Raw genomic sequence first — 18,349 nt, 5'->3', positions numbered from 1 at the left:
TCATATCAGGGAGATCATATGATAGTTGTCTTTCTCTGCTTGACTTATTTCACTAAGCATGATACGCTCTAGTTCCATCCATGTTGTCGCAAATGGCAAGATTTCATTTCTTTTGATGGCTGCATAGTATTCCATTGTGTATATATACCACATCTTCTTGATCCATTCATCTGTTGATGGACATCTAGGTTCTTTCCATAGTTTGGCTATTGTGGACATTGCTGCTATAAACATTCGGGTGCACGTGCCCCTTTGGATCACCACGTTTGTATCTTTAGGGTAAATACCCAATAGTGCAATTGCTGGGTCATAGGGCAGTTCTATTTTCAACATTTTGAGGAACCTCCATGCTGTTTTCCAGAGTGGCTGCACCAGCTTGCATTCCCACCAACAGTGGAGGAGGGTTCCCCTTTCTCCGCATCCTCGCCAGCATCTGTCATTTCCTGACTTGTTGATTTTAGCCATTCTGACTGGTGTGAGGTGATATCTCATTGTGGTTTTGATTTGTATTTCCCTGATGCCGAGTGATATGGAGCACTTTTTCATGTGTCTGTTGGCCATCTGGATGTCTTCTTTGCAGAAATGTCTGTTCATGTCCTCTGCCCATTTCTTGATTGGATTATTTGTTCTTTGGGTGTTGAGTTTGCTAAGTTCTTTATAGATTCTGGACACTAGTCCTTTATCTGATATGTTGTTTGCAAATATCTTCTCCCATTCTGTCAGTTGTCTTTCGATTTTGTTAACTGTTTCCTTTGCTGTGCAAAAGCTTTTGATCTTGATGAAATCCCAATAGTTCATTTTTTCCCTTGCTTCCCTTGCCTTTTGCGTTGTTCCTAGGAAGATGTTGCTGCGGCAGAGGTCGAAGAGGTTGCTGCCTGTGTTCTCCTCAAGGATTTTGATGGATTCCTTTCGTACATTGAGGTCCTTCATCCATTTTGAGTCTATTTTTGTGTGTGGTGTAAGGGAATGGTCCAATTTCATTTTTCTGCATGTGGCTGTCCAATTTTCCCAGCACCATTTATTGAAGAGGCTGTCTTTTTTCCATTGGACATTCTTTCCTGCTTTGTCGAAGATTAGTTGACCATAGATTTGAGGGTCTATTTCTGGGCTCTCTATTCTGTTCCATTGATCTATGTGTCTGTTTTTGTGCCAGTACCATGCTGTCTTGATGATGACAGCTTTGTAATAGAGCTTGAAGTCCGGAATTGTGATGCCACCAACGTTGGCTTTCTTTTTCAATATCCCTTTGGCTATTCGAGGTCTTTTCTGGTTCCATATAAATTTTAGCATTATTTGTTCCATTTCTTTGAAAAAGATGGATGGTACTTTGATAGGAATTGCATTAAATGTGTAGATTGCTTTAGGTAGCATAGACATTTTCACAATATTTATTCTTCCAATCCAGGAGCATGGAACATTTTTCCATTTCTTTGTGTCTTCCTCAATTTCTTTCATGAGTACTTTATAGTTTTCTGAGTATAGATTCTGTGTCTCTTTGGTTAGGTTTATTCCTAGGTATCTTATGGTTTTGGATGCAATTGTAAATGGGATTGACTCCTTAATAGCTCTTTCTTCTGTCTTGCTGTTGGTGTAGAGAAATGCAACTGATTTCTGTGCATTGATTTTATATCCTGACACTTTACTGAATTCCTGTATAAGTTCTAGCAGTTTTGGAGTGGAGTCTTTTGGGTTTTCCACATATAGTATCATATCATCTGCGAAGAGTGATAATTTGACTTCTTCTTTGCTGATTTGGATGCCTTTAATTTCCTTTTGTTGTCTGATTGCTGAGGCTAGGACCTCTAGTACTAAGTTGAATAGCAGTGGTGATAATGGACATCCCTGCCGTGTTCCTGACCTTAGCGGAAAAGCTTTCAGTTTTTCTCCATTGAGAATGATATTTGCGGTGGGTTTTTCATAGATGGCTTTGATGATATTGAGGTATGTGCCCTCTATCCCTACACTTTGAAGAGTTTTGATCAGGAAGGGATGCTGTACTTTGTCAAATGCTTTTTCAGCATCTATTGAGAGAATCATATGGTTCTTGTTCTTTCTTTTATTGATGTGTTGTATCACATTGACTGATTTGCGGATGTTGAACCAACCTTGCAGCCCTGGAATAAATCCCACTTGGTCGTGGTGAATAATCTTTTTAATGTACTGACCTGGCAGGGGAGATACCATGATCACGAAGCATTTTCTTTTTGAAAGGAAGTTTTTCTTCAATGTATAGATTTTTTACAAATTAGAGATGTCACTTCTATTTTTAGTTTAAAAGGATTTTTTAAAATTGTAAATTGATGTGGCATTTATCAAGTGGTTTTACTACATGTATTAAGATGAAGTAGATTATTTTCTCCTTTGCTCTGCTAAGGTAGAAAATTATAATGATTGATTTTTTGATGTTCAATCAATCAGCAAATTTTTGGAAACTATATGAAGAATGTACCATTATTATGCCTATTTCATAGAGGAAGAAACTGAGGCACAGAGGAACCAGCGACTTGCCCAGGTCATGCTGTTATAAGTAGTATAGGGAGGCTCTATAGCCTGGCTCTAGAGGTCCTGCACTTATCCATGGAGTTTACTACCATTTGTCATCCTGGCATCTCTCAATTGTTTTTCCATCATAAAAAAGGAGATATCAGAAAAATATCTGTTAGCCAGAAAAAACAATAGCAGTACTATATAAATTGAAAAAATTGTGCAATATTGGCTAAAACTAATCTAATTACACCCTTACCTCTCTAAATATCTTAGCTGACACATTAAGCTAGTGTATACTTTCAATTTGCAGTCTATCAAATTTAAAGTGCTCTAAATATCAATGAATACCATAGACCTGTTATTGGTGTCTTAGTTATCCACGCTTGTGTAAAAATTACTCTAGAATTAGTGGCTTTAAACAAACATCTATTGTCTAATAGTGTTTATGGACCAGGAGTTCAGGAGGGACCTAGACCAGGAGTTCTACGTCAGGTGTCCTGAGGTTGCTGTCATCTTAAGGCTGGACACAGACTGAAGGATCTATGCCTAAACAGCTGTCATGTGACTGTTGACAGGACGTCTCAGTGCCTGAGTAAATGGGCCCTCCACAGGGATGCTTGAGTGCCCTCAGACCAAGGAAGCTGACTTTCCCCAAGAGAATGATCCAACATAAAGAACAACCAAGATAGAAGCCTCTGTGCTGTTTTTCTGCCCTAATCTCTTGTCTTAATTTCTGCTTTGTTCTACTCAGTAGAAGCATCACTGACTCCAGCCTATAGTCAATGGAGCCTTCATCTCTTGAAGGGATGAATACCAGTAGATTTGATCATTTTAAGAGAAGAAGATTTTCAAAAACCCCACAGATGGTAAAAGCTCTATTCTAAAATAACTGATTTATTTTGCCCTTTTAATTCCTTCCCATTATTTTCATTGAGAAAATCTGTGTCTTAATCATTCACATGTGATTGTGTCAGCTGCCAAAAGCTTATTATTACTTTGGTTCTCCTGTTTTTGTATTTGGTATTTACTATTTTTTTTTTTAAATAAAATGATAGGAAGAAGGAAACCTGGATATATTGAAGACTTAGCACAGAATGTAGTTTATGTTTAAAGAGGATAGGGAAATTAACTTATTTTCTTCTTAGTTCAATTTTACATTTCTCTATTACAACTGACAAACTACTAATTTATATAAGAAAATTCTATTCTTTTTTTTTTTTAAAGATTTTATTTATTTATTTGACAGATAGAGATCACAAGTAGGCAGAAAGGCAGGCAGAGAGAGAGGAGGAAGCAGGCTCCCCGCTGAGCAGAGAGCCCGATGTGGGGCTGGATCCCAGAACCCTGAGATCATGACCTGAGCCGAAGGCAGAGGCTTAACCACTGAGCCACCCAGGCACCCCAAGAAAATTCTATTCTTCATTAATCACTGCAAAGGTAAGCTTTCCCCAAATTCAACTTAGCCTGAAGTAAGTTTTTTGTATCAATTGGCAACTATTATTTTTATTTGAGAATTATATCCATTTTGAAACCAAAACCTATTTTTCAAAAGGCATATTAAACTGGAAAAAGGAGGGCTAGCAAGTCTCCACCTGTGAAAATTACCTGTCATTGTTATAAAGAGATATGATGTTTGAATAGGAAACATTTATTTCAACATTTTACCCAGGTAGAATTTTTTTTTTTCCAATCGCATCCTTTACACATTTAATCCCCTATCAACAACTTTAGGCAGGTAGGAAATAAAACAAGTCTAGAATACTTTAAAGGTTAAGATATGCGGACTATTTCTAATTAGTCAAATTAACTTTCTTCTGAAAGTTAACACTGTTGATAGTGCCTTTTCTCACTACAAATGGGCATTTGAAATTCTCGAAGAAAGGTCACAACAACAGATAGTCATGAACAATGTAAATGAGTGCTTCCTTGACAACCGAAGTATAAATGTGTCCTATATTTTGAGAGATAAAGTATTTTAATATTAGATAAATCTAGTTATAATAAAAAGTGAATGGTGAATTAGTGGGAAAAAAAGATGACAAGGATAAATACCCCATTTGTTCAGTTTTTAGAGTTCTAATTCAAATTGGACTTCTCTGGTGGCCATTGTTTAGGACAGAAACAAAAGTGAGAACAAGATTTATGTAACTGAAGGGAAACACCTGTCATTCTCTCCTTTGCATTGTCACTTAGAGAAAAAGAATGCCTGAAGCACAAACTAATTTTAGCTTCATTGTGGGCCAGCATACAGTCAAGGAGAAATCCCTATTAAGAATTTTTCAAGTGTCACAGGCACATCTTAGACAGAAAAATAGATTTTTACTCTCTTCTAGAGCATCTGTATGTGTCACTGTGGTCCAATCTTCAAAGTACTGGCTTGAGATCAGCATCACATTTCTTCTATAGATTCACCTTTTGTCTCTGTGTAATTAATCTCTATTTTAAGAGATGCTACTTTAAATACAGAAAACTTCAGAGAATATGCTCCTTGACTAAATGCTTAAGAATAGACCTTGACTAAGCACATAATAACAGTAATTTCTAGCTGCCCACTTAACCACTATATAGTATACCCACAAGTAAAACCACAAGACTCACATATACACAGAGTTAGCCTTAGGGGAGATTGTTAGGCAATCTACTGCATTACAGTAGGTCTTGACAATAGTCTTGCTATCCCCTCCATCATACTTGATGAATTTCTTGGGGAGTTTTTGGTTGCCGCAAGATTTGGGAAGGGGGGAATGGGTGATTCTACTCTCATTCGGTGGACCAAGGCCAGATACTCTCCTCTTTCTGAGATTTACTAGAGAGTCCCATGAAAAGAAGAGTAAAGCACTCCACATGGCTTTTGGATGCTCTTCACAGCCACGTAAGTGAACAATCTGTTTATAATAATTAGAGTCCAGAATGCAATTCCATTTAATATATATAAATTGTCTTTTGAAAATTTTAATACACATTGAGTTTTCTGGTATTGCAACTACATTGTAAATCAAGAGGAAAATTCTGTTTTGTTTAGAAATGTATATCAAGAGCTTCACCTTTGGAAAAACTATATACTTGACTGCAATCCTACTAAAGGTACACAGCTGCATATATAACACACCTGTATCATGTGCATGCATAGTTGTGGCATTCCAATGTTAATTATAGGTACAAACACCTGGCTACTTTACAACATCTTCCAGTGTGGTCAAACCTGGGTATCTAGTCTAAAAATAGTCTAAAAATAGTAAGCAACACATTATTTTGTGTTTAAATTGCTTTCCTTTTATTACTTTCATTCAGGAATAGGTTTTTAGTTTTTTGAAATATATTACATTATGAACATATTTATTTTAAGATAGTTTAAGGAGGATCAAATATTTCTTATAAAAAATGAGGTTGCTCTGCAGCCAATTAAGCCGACTGTGCTCTTTGTCTGTGGGGGCCCAGTGTGCCATGGCTGCAAACAGTAGCCTCCTCGGTAGTGTATGCAGCCTGTTGATTGTATGGGTTGCCCTAAGGGACCTTGGAGACAGCCCTTTTGGTGGATGCTGGGGTCTGACCTCATGGCTATTTCCAATTTAGGCTGCAGACAGGTATGCGGGGTGCCTTTGGAAAGCCCCAGGGCACAGTAGCCAGGGTCCACATTGGCCAAGTCATCATGTCCATCCGTACCAAGCTGCAGAACAAGGAGCATGTGATTGAGGCCCTACGCAGGGCCAAGTTCAAGTTCCCTGGCCGCCAGAAGATCCACATCTCCAAGAAGTGGGGCTTTACTAAGTTCAATGCGGATGAATTTGAAGACATGGTGGCTGAAAAGCGGCTTATCCCAGATGGCTGTGGGGTCAAATACATCCCTAACCGTGGTCCCTTAGACAAATGGAGGGCTCTGCACTCATGAGAACCTTAGCACTACCCCTTCCCGTCATATTCATGCCCACCAATAAATCCAACTTCCTGTCCAAAAAAAAAAAAAAAAAAAAAAAAATGAGGTTGAATCAAGTAGTGAAAACTAAGAAGTTTGATAAAGAAGTGGAGAATTTGACTTCAATTCCACTTAAATCCACCACCTCACTTGAAACCATTAAAAAATAACAAGTGATTTCTGAGGCAGATGGCTAATGGGAGGATCCTAAGCTCGCCTAGACCTATGGATACAACTAGAATACACCCTCAGTGTAAATTTACCAGAAAATAATGGAAAAACTGGAAAAATAGATTATCCACAGTTAAATGTAGAGAAGAGACCATATTGAAGATGGTAGGAAAGGTGGAAATACAGTCATAAGCCAAAGGAATTTGGGAGGGATGTGGCCAGCAGGAAGAGGGCTAAAGCCTCACCCCAGGCAGGGGGTACCCACACAGGGAAGACAGACCCTAGTAACATCTGGCTTTCAAAACCAGAGGGGACTAACAATCAGTGGGGCTTAACTCCTGGCACTTAAACAGAAACAAAAACAAACAAAAAACCAGAAAATCAGTGGACTCAGTTCTAGGGGAGCTGGAAGGTGGAGTTCCTACTCTTACAGAGGCACCACACCAAAAGCCTGACGGAGATGTAATACAGAAACAGAATCCTGGGGGATATAGGAAGGATACTTATTTAGTAATTTCAGAGCATGTGCTGGAGGGACTGGGATCACTTGGAGACTTCTCCAAGAATGAAAGAGCTGGCTGGCACCATATCTCTCCTCTGCTCCCCAGAAAAGATACATGGACACCTGAAGGAAACAGCACAGCACAGCACACTCTCCACCTAGCTTGCTAGCCCCCTCCAACAAGGCCTGCACTCAGAAAATTTCTTAGGCAGCTAAAGGCCCCTTCAGATGGTGGACCAGTATTGAGGCACTGGGCACACTGCCCCTTTATCAACCTGCAGAGTAGCCCCCTGTAATACACACCTAACCAGAGCCAAACCAACTTGGAACCACAAGTCTGGCCGTGTACAAGAAGCCCTAATAGGTGCCAGCACCACGACAAAGTGAATCATGATCCAAGAAGGGAAGATAACTACACACACCAGTCTGAGTACAGCCCTAGCAGAAAGCTGGGGGCAGACATCTGGCCTAATTAAAGGTCGTACCCACCAACCAATGCTTCTCAGGGGACAACACAAGGAAAGCTCCCTGCAGTTTGGTACTACTGATTCCCAGGCATATGTCTGGTCGGTCTAACTCAACGCAAGCCCAAGGATGCTCCAGACTGGCCTACTAACAAGACAGGGATCAAACTCTGCTCTCAACAGGTAAAGAGGGCCATTGCAGATGACTCGACTGGAGGCAAACATGGCTTACTGCAACAGTAGGGTGTATACAACATACATAGGAGACATCCCTTAAGCACCAGATTCTGGTGAACGGGAGACATTGTACTGCAGAGTACAAAAGGCCCATTCTTCATAAAGCCACTACTTTCAAGAGCAGGACATATAGTGGATTTTTTTTTTTTAACACAAAGAAAGAGACAGAGAAAATGAAAAGACAGCTGAATATATCCCAAATGAAACAATAGGACAAAGTCACAGCATACAACCTAACAAAATGAGGTAATGTGCCTAATACAGAATTTGAAGTAATATTCCTAAGATAGTCACTGGACTTGGGAAAAAAAGTGGAGGACCTTGGTGAGACCCTCAATAAAGAAAACATAAGAACCAATCAGAGATAAAGAACTCCAAAACTGAAAAAAAAAAAATACAGTAGAAGGAATGTATAGTAGACTAGAAGAAGCAGAATAACACATCAGTGATCTGAAGGACAGCATAGTAGAAAGCAATTAACCTGAACAGGAGCAAGAAAAAAGTATTAATAAATGAAAGCAGACTTTGGAAAATCAGCAACACCCCCATTGTAACTATCAATTTTTTTTTAAAGATTTTATTTATTTGATATACTGAGATCACAAGCAGGCGGGGGGTGGGGGAAGCAGGCTCGCCATCTAGCAGAAAGCCTGATGTGGGGCTCGATGCCAGGACCCAGAGATCATGACCCGAGCTGAAGGCAGAGGCTTTAACCCACTGAGCCACCCAGGTGCCCCGCAACTTTCACAAATTTTTAAGATATCAAAAGGATAAGACAGAGAAAAGAGGAGTAAGTTTTATTTGAAGAAATAACAGCTAAAACCTTCCCAAATCCAGAGAAGGAAACACCAGACATCCAGATGCCGCCCCCCCACCCGCCTACCTCTCCTGCCTACCTGTGATCTTTCTGTCAAATAAATAAATAAAATCTTTAAAAAAAAAAAAAACTTATTTTGAATGTAAATGGACCAAGCACTCCAACCAAGTAACAGGGAGACAGAATTGATTAAAAACAAAAACAAAAACAAAAACTTAGCTATATACTGCTTATAAGGGATTCATTTCAGACCTGAAAACACATGCAGATGGATCTAATGGGTGTATTCACAACATTCCATTCTAAAACATGACAATACATATTCTTTTTAAGTGCATGTGGAACATTCTCCAGAAAAGATCACATCTTAGGCCACAAAACAAGTCTCAACAGTACTGAAGTCACCCCATACATCTTTTCCAACCACACTATCAAACTAGAAATGAACCACAGAAAAAAAATTGGGAAAGAACACAAAGACATGGAGGTTAAATGATGTGATACCACACAATGAATGGGGCTACCATCCCCCCTCCCCCCCAAAAAGTTTTTCCAGATGATCCAATGAGCAATCAGGTTTGAACACCACTGCACCAGACTAGAGAAACAGAAAGGAGTAAGCTATCTGCAGACAGTAAAATATATGATCACATGGTTGGAAATGCACTTTTCTACAATGTAATAAAATACATTAAAAAACATGCACATCCTTTGCAATTTTATGGAGAATGTTGAGAAGTCTCTATTCCAGTTTCCTCAACGTTTAAGTAAGACAACAAATTACCTTTGGCAATGCTGTCATATAACTAATACTATATGTTACATGGGACAGGGTCCACTAATGTCTATTATGGTGTACTGTGATATTTATTAACCACAGTTTGATATCAGTGCTACCTTTCACTCTCCAATAAAACTCCTAAAGTTATTCCATTCTTTTTCCCTTATCTGTACCAAATTGAGGTACCTCATATTTTAAAAACTGTTTTTGAATAATTTTTGTCTTATTCTTAAGGAAGCAAAGTAGCTTTCTAAAGTATACAATTAAAGAGAAAATATATGTACTTCTAAAAATATTCCTAAAGTTGATTTCTTAGCTGGCAAAGACCATAGGTCAACATTTCATTCCCAAATCCTTTTATCTCAGGATATTTTAAATAACAAATATAAAAACCTTCTTCAGTCTGTGGCCAGATTTTTGCCAGAGCCCATTTCTCCTAGTCATCAGTTAAATAATAAACTCTGTCTGATACTCAGGGAAGCCAACAATGAGAAGCTAAATTTGTGCCTCCTAACAGATGTTTTCAGCCGGGAAAGCACTGATGCACTTCATGCAATCTTTTTCAGAGCCAATCACGGGCTTTTTCAAGCTCTGATCCATATTCACAGACTCAGTAACTGAAATGTGAAGGAAAACAACCCCAGGAAGAAAGCCTATTTTGTGAGTAATGCTTCGTGGCAGAGACTGTAGCCAGCAAGGAAAGCTGAATATCAGCCGTCGATTTTCCATTCATCAGTGAGTTGTTTTGATTTGTTTTTAATCCAGGCAGATTCACTGGGATACATGGAAAAGTGGGTACATGCTCTAGAGGAAGCCAAGACACCGTATGAAGTTGAGTTAGGACAGTACTGTCAACATTGAGCTTTTTAAGAATTCAGAACATGTGGGGTGCCTGGGTTGCTCAGTCAAATGTCTGCCTTTGGTTCAGTCATGCTCTCAGGGTCCTGGGATTGAGGTCCTCATCAAGCTCCTTGCTCAGCTGGGAGTCTGCCTCCCTCTCTCCCTTGGCCCCTCCTCCTGCTCATGCTCCCTCTTTCTCCCTTTCTCTCTCTCAAATAAATAAAACCTTGGGGAAAAAAAAAATTCAGAACACAGTCAATAGCAAGTACTCTAAAGCTAAAAAGTGTGTAAGAGATTAGAAAATTCTCTATGTCTATTCTAGTCCTAATGTCTTTTTTTTCCCCCAAAAAGGAGTGGGAGAATTTGTTGTGTTATATGATAACATCTAATAGATCCATAAAGTGGTGTAGTTCCCATAAGTATAATTCTAGCAAAGTAATCATTTCTTTCAGGTTTTCCATTTCTCCATTGAGTTCAACCAAAATGTTCTACCAATAAAATAGCACATACAACACATGCTTCCATCTCTCAAGTACTGAACTAGAACAGAGATATTTGTAGTGATATGGCCTGCAACTTTTCAGCTGGTAAAATATACCATAGAAAAATACCTACAATTAATTGATTGTAAGGATCTCTGGGGATTTAAGCGTACTTTCTACAGATTACTTCAACAATCTTCAGAAAATCCCTAAAGATTTCTATACCCATTTTATAGAGAAGTAAAACTTAGAGAAGCAAGAACTAGACTGGCATGGGTATAGCAAAAGTGGATATAGTTTCATTAATTTTGAGTTATGAATATTCACATTCCTTAAGTATCAGGTTTGAAGGACTTGGGTCCATCTAATGTCCTGGGAAATTACCACAAACAAGGTTTCTGTGCTATCTTATCCAGATCTTTTCTAGCCCACCAAAATGTGATTAATTTGAGCCCTGTTTATTCTAGTCATTTAGTAAACAAGTAGGGAAAGTCAGTTTGTTGCATATTTCAAGCAAGCAAGAAAACAAAAACATTCACTCATGCCCTGCTTTTCCCTACCCATCATCATATCCATGGTCTTGGTGAGGCTGAACATGGTGGTGTTGATGAATTACTAGAGGATGGGTCCATTATGTGAACCCTCCCTTTTTTTAATTGCAGGAGACCCAGTATAAAAAGGTACCTGAAGAGGATTACCCTGAATAGAGTTAGCTTCTTATTTGTTCACTTCCTCTAAAATTGCTTTTTCCAACAATTCTATCTCCTTGGTTTTTCTTCCCTTACAGCTTAACTGGAAGAGTGGCAGTAGGCTATAAGGTATCATTATTGCCTTATCTACTTCATTTATCTAGTAGGACAACATTTGGCAAATTTTGATAATCAGAACATTCTTTTTAGGTCTAGCTAGTTATAAAAAAGTTATCTGTATTTTATTACATATTTTAAATCAAGATATGTACCCAATCCACATATCAGTATTACTTTAATTTTTCCAAGAGAAATACTCATAACAATATTCCGTGGGGAATTCACACTGCCATTGACTGACATTTGTTTCTTCTTTCCTCATGGAATCTTTGTTCTAAGGAAGAGGATCATCACAAATACACCTATAAGAAATTCACTAGGGATCAAGTAATCTCTCAGAATCCTAGATTAATCACCTGTGAAATAGAATACGGAGTTCTTGGGTATTTAGATTGAATGGAACAATGTGAAGTGCTAAATACAGAGGTAGATAGATGTCAACCACTCAGTAAACACAGCTTTATCATCACCATCATCATTACCAGTATCATTCTGCTGGACACTTTCACTCTGCATTTCTCTTTCACCATTCCCTCTCTTGCCTGTTGTCCTCAGAGTCTGGCTTAATATCTAGCTTCAGGTTTGAGTCCAACAAGGAGGTCCAGAAGGAGATGAGAGGAAGTCTACCCTGCACCCTCCTCACACCTTGAAAATAAACCTTTTTTGACTGATTCTAATCTGTGCCACATGTTTGCTAAAGGGATTCTATCTTATAAATTCATCTCTACGTTATCATCTTCCCCAGAAAGTTTAATGTTTATGAAGGAAAACCTGTACAGATAATTAGCTGAATTTACAAGTTTTCATCCACATACATCATTTGTAGGAACAATCAGTAAAATTTACTTCTATTCCAACTCAACGATCACATAAATCTAAATTACAATTTCAGCTGACCAAGAAAAAGTGATCCTTCCTGATGTTCAGGAAGGGTACAGTTCTCATAAATGTTAAAAGTGAGATTTAGTACAGGTCTTTACTCTGATAAGCATTTTGCCTTAACGGCTTCTTTTCAAATGCTTAATAATATGGCTATTTCTGTTGTTCATTTTATGTGCTTAAAAACAGTGAAAAGTTGTTCCCTCTGCATCTCATTCAAAGTATTGAGGTTATTGACCTTTCTAAAGTCTGATTTTGAGGTTGTTGTTTTTTTTTTTTTTTTGCTTGTTTTACTTTTAAAGTATTTCCATTTGTTATTTTTTTTTTCTAAAAACATTTACTTATTGGTACTATTATCTAGATCTTATCTATCTCACATAGAAAGAAAAATCCTGGATAAGAAATCAAGAGACTTAATTTTCAGCTCTGACTAGTTTAGTCCATTACTACATAGACGTGTTCCCTAGGTAGCTTTCTTATCCTGCTGTGCCTCAATGTCCTAATCTGTTGAAAATGAATATTTTGATATGCCTTCCTCCTTGGACTATTTTAAATTTATTATGAGTAAAATGTAGGTCAAAGGATCTTGAAATGTTACATATGCCAGGACTTTAGAATAGATACATTACTTACCACATAAACTACTTCATTTATGTGGGGGGGGGGAAATTGTAAGGCTTTCTATTTAATAGTACATTCGTGTTATTTCATGTATCCCAATAGAACAAAGAAAGGACTCAAATATTCCTAACCTGACATATTTTTTGTGGGACCTGCTTGGTCCATTCTAAAGAGAGTTTTTCTCAGAATTACCCCTTACAACTAAAGTTCTAGGGTGAACTTTAATTACTGTTTCTGTTTTCTCACTGTATACTAGAGAAAACAAGAGAAGATATAGACTAGGCCTGCCTGAAACATCAGAAAGTTTTTAAGAGGTGATAATAGAATGGAAATAAGCTAAGAATATTTCTCTCTTCAATTATTCTACTTGAATCTACAACTGAGGGTATAATGCATTCTAATAAACACAATCAGAAAATACCCAAAGATAAATGTGCCCAATTTTGGCTTTGGTTGGAACATAAGAGATAATTTATATAGCAGATGAATATGCATAAAGTAAAACAAGATATATTTGGGTTAAAAATCATCACAAATATGTGCTATTGACCTCTATATGCTGTCTTTTCTTCATTCAAAATAAATGCAATCATCAGGGCTCTGAAGAAAACAAATGGGGCGATGTGATCAACAGTGTCTAGCTGGAGGCATTAATCAAGACTGGGGGCAGTCAAGAAGGCTTCTTTAAGGAAGATCCATTTGACTTGAGATGTGTAGGAGAGGACAGAGCCAACCAAGGGAAGGTCTGGAGGCAGATGATTTCAGGCAGAAATACCCCCCACCCCCGGACCCTCAAAAACTATGAGAAACATGGAGGCAGCAACAAACTTAGTTTGTTAAACAGAGAGGCTAGTATGAATTAGGTAGAAAGAGTATATTACAGAAGAAAGGTAGGCAAAGAAAAAACTAATGGAAGGCCTTGTGAACCAAGGTAATGGCTTTGCATATTAAGTACAAAGGTAAGCCATTAAAATGTTTGCAAGAGATAAGTGACATCCATCCATTCAATCAGTATCTATTTAGCACCATCACTGTGCCAGGCACTAACCAAGGTTGAGGATTTTCTGACAACAGAAATCCCTGTCCCTGACCTATCCCTGACCTAGGGAAGTTCCTTCTAGTTGCTATGAAAAGAATCATTTCATTTATTACAATACTGGAAGCTATTGGGAGCCTATATTAATAATTCGGGCAAGAGACAGATGATGGCAATTTGACTAGGGGAAGGATAATAATTCTTAACTCATTGGTCTCCTATGGGTATTAGATCATCTAACGTTAAGCTGTCATATAGCAAATGCTCAGAAAATTATAAATATTTGTGCTACATAGTAGCAGAAGGGACGATTCCAAATTTCATTGATCTTTTGGAACCATTCATTGAATAGAAGCACCAAATAACTGACTACTTAATAGTAACTGGCACGGCTAAGATATGGGTATGAATGGACAACAGAGAATCTTCGCACATGAACTGTTATCCCTGAGCACTATTTTTCTTTGACTTAGGGACTATGACAGAATAAAGGAATCAAAAAGGATATAAGGACCAGAGTGATGGGACTCAAAAAGGTACCCCCGAAGTATATTAATATGCTTATCTTTAACAAATCAATTCCAAATTGATTAAATAAATGAAACAGATTTTTTCCTTTTCTATGTTTAGTTGATGTAGATACATATGCACATACATATACACTGAAGTATAGGTGTTCTGTTTATTCTGCTTAACTATTTTCAGTAAGTTGCAGATCCTAACCATCCAACTCCAAGATGCTTTAGCTTAGATACCATAATAGAGCCGTGCTTTACAATAATGAACACCAGTATCAAAAACATCACGAACATAGAGCCCATATGAAATTCTTCCTGTGACCTACCCCCAAAAGTAACTTTAAATCATTTTTTAAAAATCCAAGATCCAGTTAAATTCACATTTTGTGGTTAAATTTTTAGCTTACGCTAATAATTATTGAAGAAATTAGTACATTGAAGTATACAAAATGCTGACTTTAAAACTATCATTCCTTTTACACTCATTTGCTGTTTTTTTAAATTATTTTTTTATTTTAAGCTATAGAAATATAGCAAAATATATTTTCAATGTCGATACGATCTAAAATGAGTAAGTTTGAATTTTTAACCAAGTAAGAAGAATCTATGCTGAGAATCTGTTTTGCTTTCTAGGTACACCTTTTCCTTTTCCATGTGAGGTAACAAAATCTCAGTTTTCTTTAATAGGAGCCACAAAATCCTGTTCATGTGGCTTAAGAAGAAAGGATGTTTCTCTCTCCTCAAAAGGTAGAGACAAGACCCATGCCTAAGGAATTACAAAATGTATTTTCTTGGCCACAGGACAGGGATGGGCACATGACCCAAGTCAGATAAGTCAGTATCAATTCTAGTATTTTGTTAGGAGTATTAGAAAGGAGTTGTTCTTTTTTTCTGGCATTCTATATAGAATGATGAAGTCTGTAGCTTTGTTATTAATGTATGAAAACAGCTAGCCTGGAAAAAAAGAAAAGGAAAGCATTTTCAGGGCAAAAGATGGGCAAGAAAAAGGTGCCTTTTGAGGTCCTCAGTGAAGACCTTGGACCCAGATAGCCCAGGAACCTGTCTACCTCTGAATCTTCAGCCAAGTTAACCAGCACATCAATTCCCTTTCCAATAAAAACCACATTGAGTTGGGTTTCTGTCTTTCACAACTCCATCATCCCAGTTCATAATGCTTTTTAAGCTTTATCAAGTATACAGGAGAATAGACCTTCAGTGCAATCTCCTCCATTCACAGGTTAAGAAGCTTAAGTCCAAAATAGTCCTGAAAATTTAGAGGTTACTCAGCTTGCTCAACCTTACAAGAGGTTTTTATACTTTCTGTTTAGCACCATGTTTTATTTCTTGCAATTTGACTTCAAGTTCATATTCAGCCTATGAACCATAAAAGTACATGCTGATTAGTTAGGTTTTGCTGATCTTTATGTAAAGAAATCAAGTATTCCAGGTAACAAAAGTATTCTCCTAAAAATAGATCTAGTGTTTTATTTGAGCTTAATAATTCTTGTCATCACTAGATTCTTTATTTTCTTAGTGACAGACAACTTTAAAATCCTCCAACCAGGAAATAACAGGCTACTTACAATGCCATTGATGCCTTTGGATTTCCTTAGAATGAAATAAATTCATAAGAAAATTATCTCACTACTATTTATCATGATTGCTGTCTGAAAATATATTCTGTTCTACAGGGAATTGTAACTTAATGAAAATTCATCTTATCAGCTATTAACTATATAATTGATCCAGATATTTGCTGTTTTGAGAAAAACTGGTGAACATTTAAAAGTTCCATGTAATACTGTTCCTAAAAACATTTATGATGATTACAATTTTAATTCCTCAAATATATGGTCTTTTGTCCCCCATAGGTCACTTACTTGAAACAGATTTTGTGCATCTTGAAGTCATTTTCTTTTGTTAATTTTCCATAGGACACTGCAAAGAAGTGTAACACTTGGAAATATATGTATAAAATCTAGCAATCTGGAAATCCAGTATTTATGTCAAACTCAAGAAATAATACCATTCCTTTCTAGCTGCACTAGGGAACAATATGAAAACGGCCATTTATTTTGTTTTGTCATTTTACTGAGCAGGCTACCCACAGGGTACTTAAATAGTTGATTTTCTCTTTTGCCATCTCTCTAGGTTAACAACAAAAATATATTTAGCTACCAAGAAACTAAATAGGTTATTTATGTTTCACTTGTCAAATCTATATTTTCCAAATATCCCCTGAGCCAGATTTGAGGAGGAGGTAAAGCCAAGGTGCGGGATATTTCATACATCTTTAATTCACAGTTCTAAAGAGGTACAATTATTCGCCCCCTCCTCCCCGATTAGTTCTGCTGGGCCTTTACAATGTCAGCAATAATGGCATCACTGTGCTTTGAAATGATTCTGTTGAACCCACAGGGCCAAATGGCCAAACTGAATGACTTTATTTTTCCAGTTGGAGACTGTAGCATATTGGCTCATCCACATAACAGAAAGCCTCCACCTTTCTGCCCACTGCTCCATGATGAAATCACACTACAGATACAGTATCTATTTACATGGATAACAGGTCACTAGATTAAGACCCGACCTACTCTTTTTTATTTTAGGTTTTTTTTTTTTTTTCCATCATTTCTAAAGGCTGACAAACTAGAACATCTTTATCTGCTATAAAACTATTATTGGAATATCTGAAGAATAATAAACTCAGCTTAATTGGATGCTTTTCTGTTCTAGGAGTACTCAATGATCAATAGATCTGTGTCACAGTTTAAAAGAGTTTATACTGCTTTCAGTATAAGCCAACTTCTCTACCTGTTTTCATAATACCGCCGTCTTTCCCTTATTTCTAGGCTCAGTTTGATAGTACAATACTCATCAACTACAGGAAAGGAAAAGGAAGAAGCTGATATATTCTTTCTGATAAGTAACATTTAACCACGTGTTGACGCCTTAACACACTAAGAAAGGAAGAAAGAAAGAAAGAAAGAAATCTATCAGCTACCCACAAATAAAAATGCCTGTGGTTCAATGATGGCAATGTATTGAGCTAGGCACCCTAATAATGCTCCCATTGAGAACTTAAAATGTCTGGACTAAAATGGTTTTATAGCTTATTTTTAAGTGCATTAAAGAGACCAAAATCTTAGTAAAAACAATACAGAGGTAAATAGAACACTGAAGTTGGCCTTCAATTTTTAGAGTCCTTGCCAATTCTTAATGATTTTTAGTTTCCATGCTTTATGTGTGGGGGTAAAGAGTTTCGGGGGTAAAGAGTTTCAAGTGCAAAGAGATGGCATTTAGGAACCTCTTGAAGTGTTGAGTCTAAAAGAAGACCACCACATTTAATTGGCACCCTAAAACACCTGTCAGTTTAAACAAAGACGAAATAAATCCACGTCTTTTCTTAAGATAGAAGTATGAAGTAGGTCTCAAATCTTAGCACTGTGTTAGGAAAAACAAAAATAAAACCTCCCCCTCAAAATACAAAACCACAGCTAGCCCTTATGATGATAGCCAGCAATAACCTTTAATCCTAGAATTTAATTCAATTTGATACCAGAATGGTAGTACTCCTAAGTGCTTGTCAAAAATAGGAGAAAATACATTCTAAAGTACCAGCTTCTGACTCAGGTGTCTAAAGATCCCAACCAATAAATTTTCCAGGAATATAAACACAGTAAATAATCATAACACTCATAAGGAAACAAGCAGAGAACAAAAAACCAGTGGAAACCACAGCCATTAGAATCAAAACTATAACAATTCAAATATTAGATTGGCCACATAATT

At 37.3% G+C, this 18,349-nt stretch overlaps 1 protein-coding gene and 1 non-coding gene across 2 annotated transcripts; both read left to right on the top strand.

Moving 5' to 3' along the window:
- Nucleotides 1-5,879: 5,879 nt before the first annotated feature.
- Nucleotides 5,880-6,013, top strand: LOC131808727 (small nucleolar RNA SNORA70). Its single transcript, XR_009344928.1, has one exon. It is a non-coding gene; the product is annotated as a small nucleolar RNA SNORA70 (small nucleolar RNA).
- Nucleotides 6,014-6,036: 23 nt separating this feature from the next.
- Nucleotides 6,037-6,466, top strand: LOC131840118 (large ribosomal subunit protein uL16-like). The gene has a single exon (XM_059187649.1). The coding sequence runs from the start codon at nt 6,074-6,076 to the stop codon at nt 6,374-6,376; it is 303 nt and encodes a 100-aa protein (XP_059043632.1). The 5' UTR covers nt 6,037-6,073; the 3' UTR covers nt 6,377-6,466.
- Nucleotides 6,467-18,349: the final 11,883 nt, after the last annotated feature.

The sequence above is a fragment of the Mustela lutreola genome, chromosome 9 (genome assembly GCF_030435805.1).
Source record: "Mustela lutreola isolate mMusLut2 chromosome 9, mMusLut2.pri, whole genome shotgun sequence".
NCBI classification, from domain to species: Eukaryota; Metazoa; Chordata; class Mammalia; order Carnivora; family Mustelidae; genus Mustela; species Mustela lutreola.
The sequence above is the reverse complement of the archived record's forward strand: the minus strand, read 5'-3'. Positions and strand labels throughout refer to the sequence as shown.

Excerpts from the sequence above, each read along its gene's own strand:
- LOC131840118 (XM_059187649.1), top strand. The coding sequence starts at position 6,074 with ATGCGGGGTGCCTTTGGAAAGCCCCAGGGCACAGTAGCCAGGGTCCAC.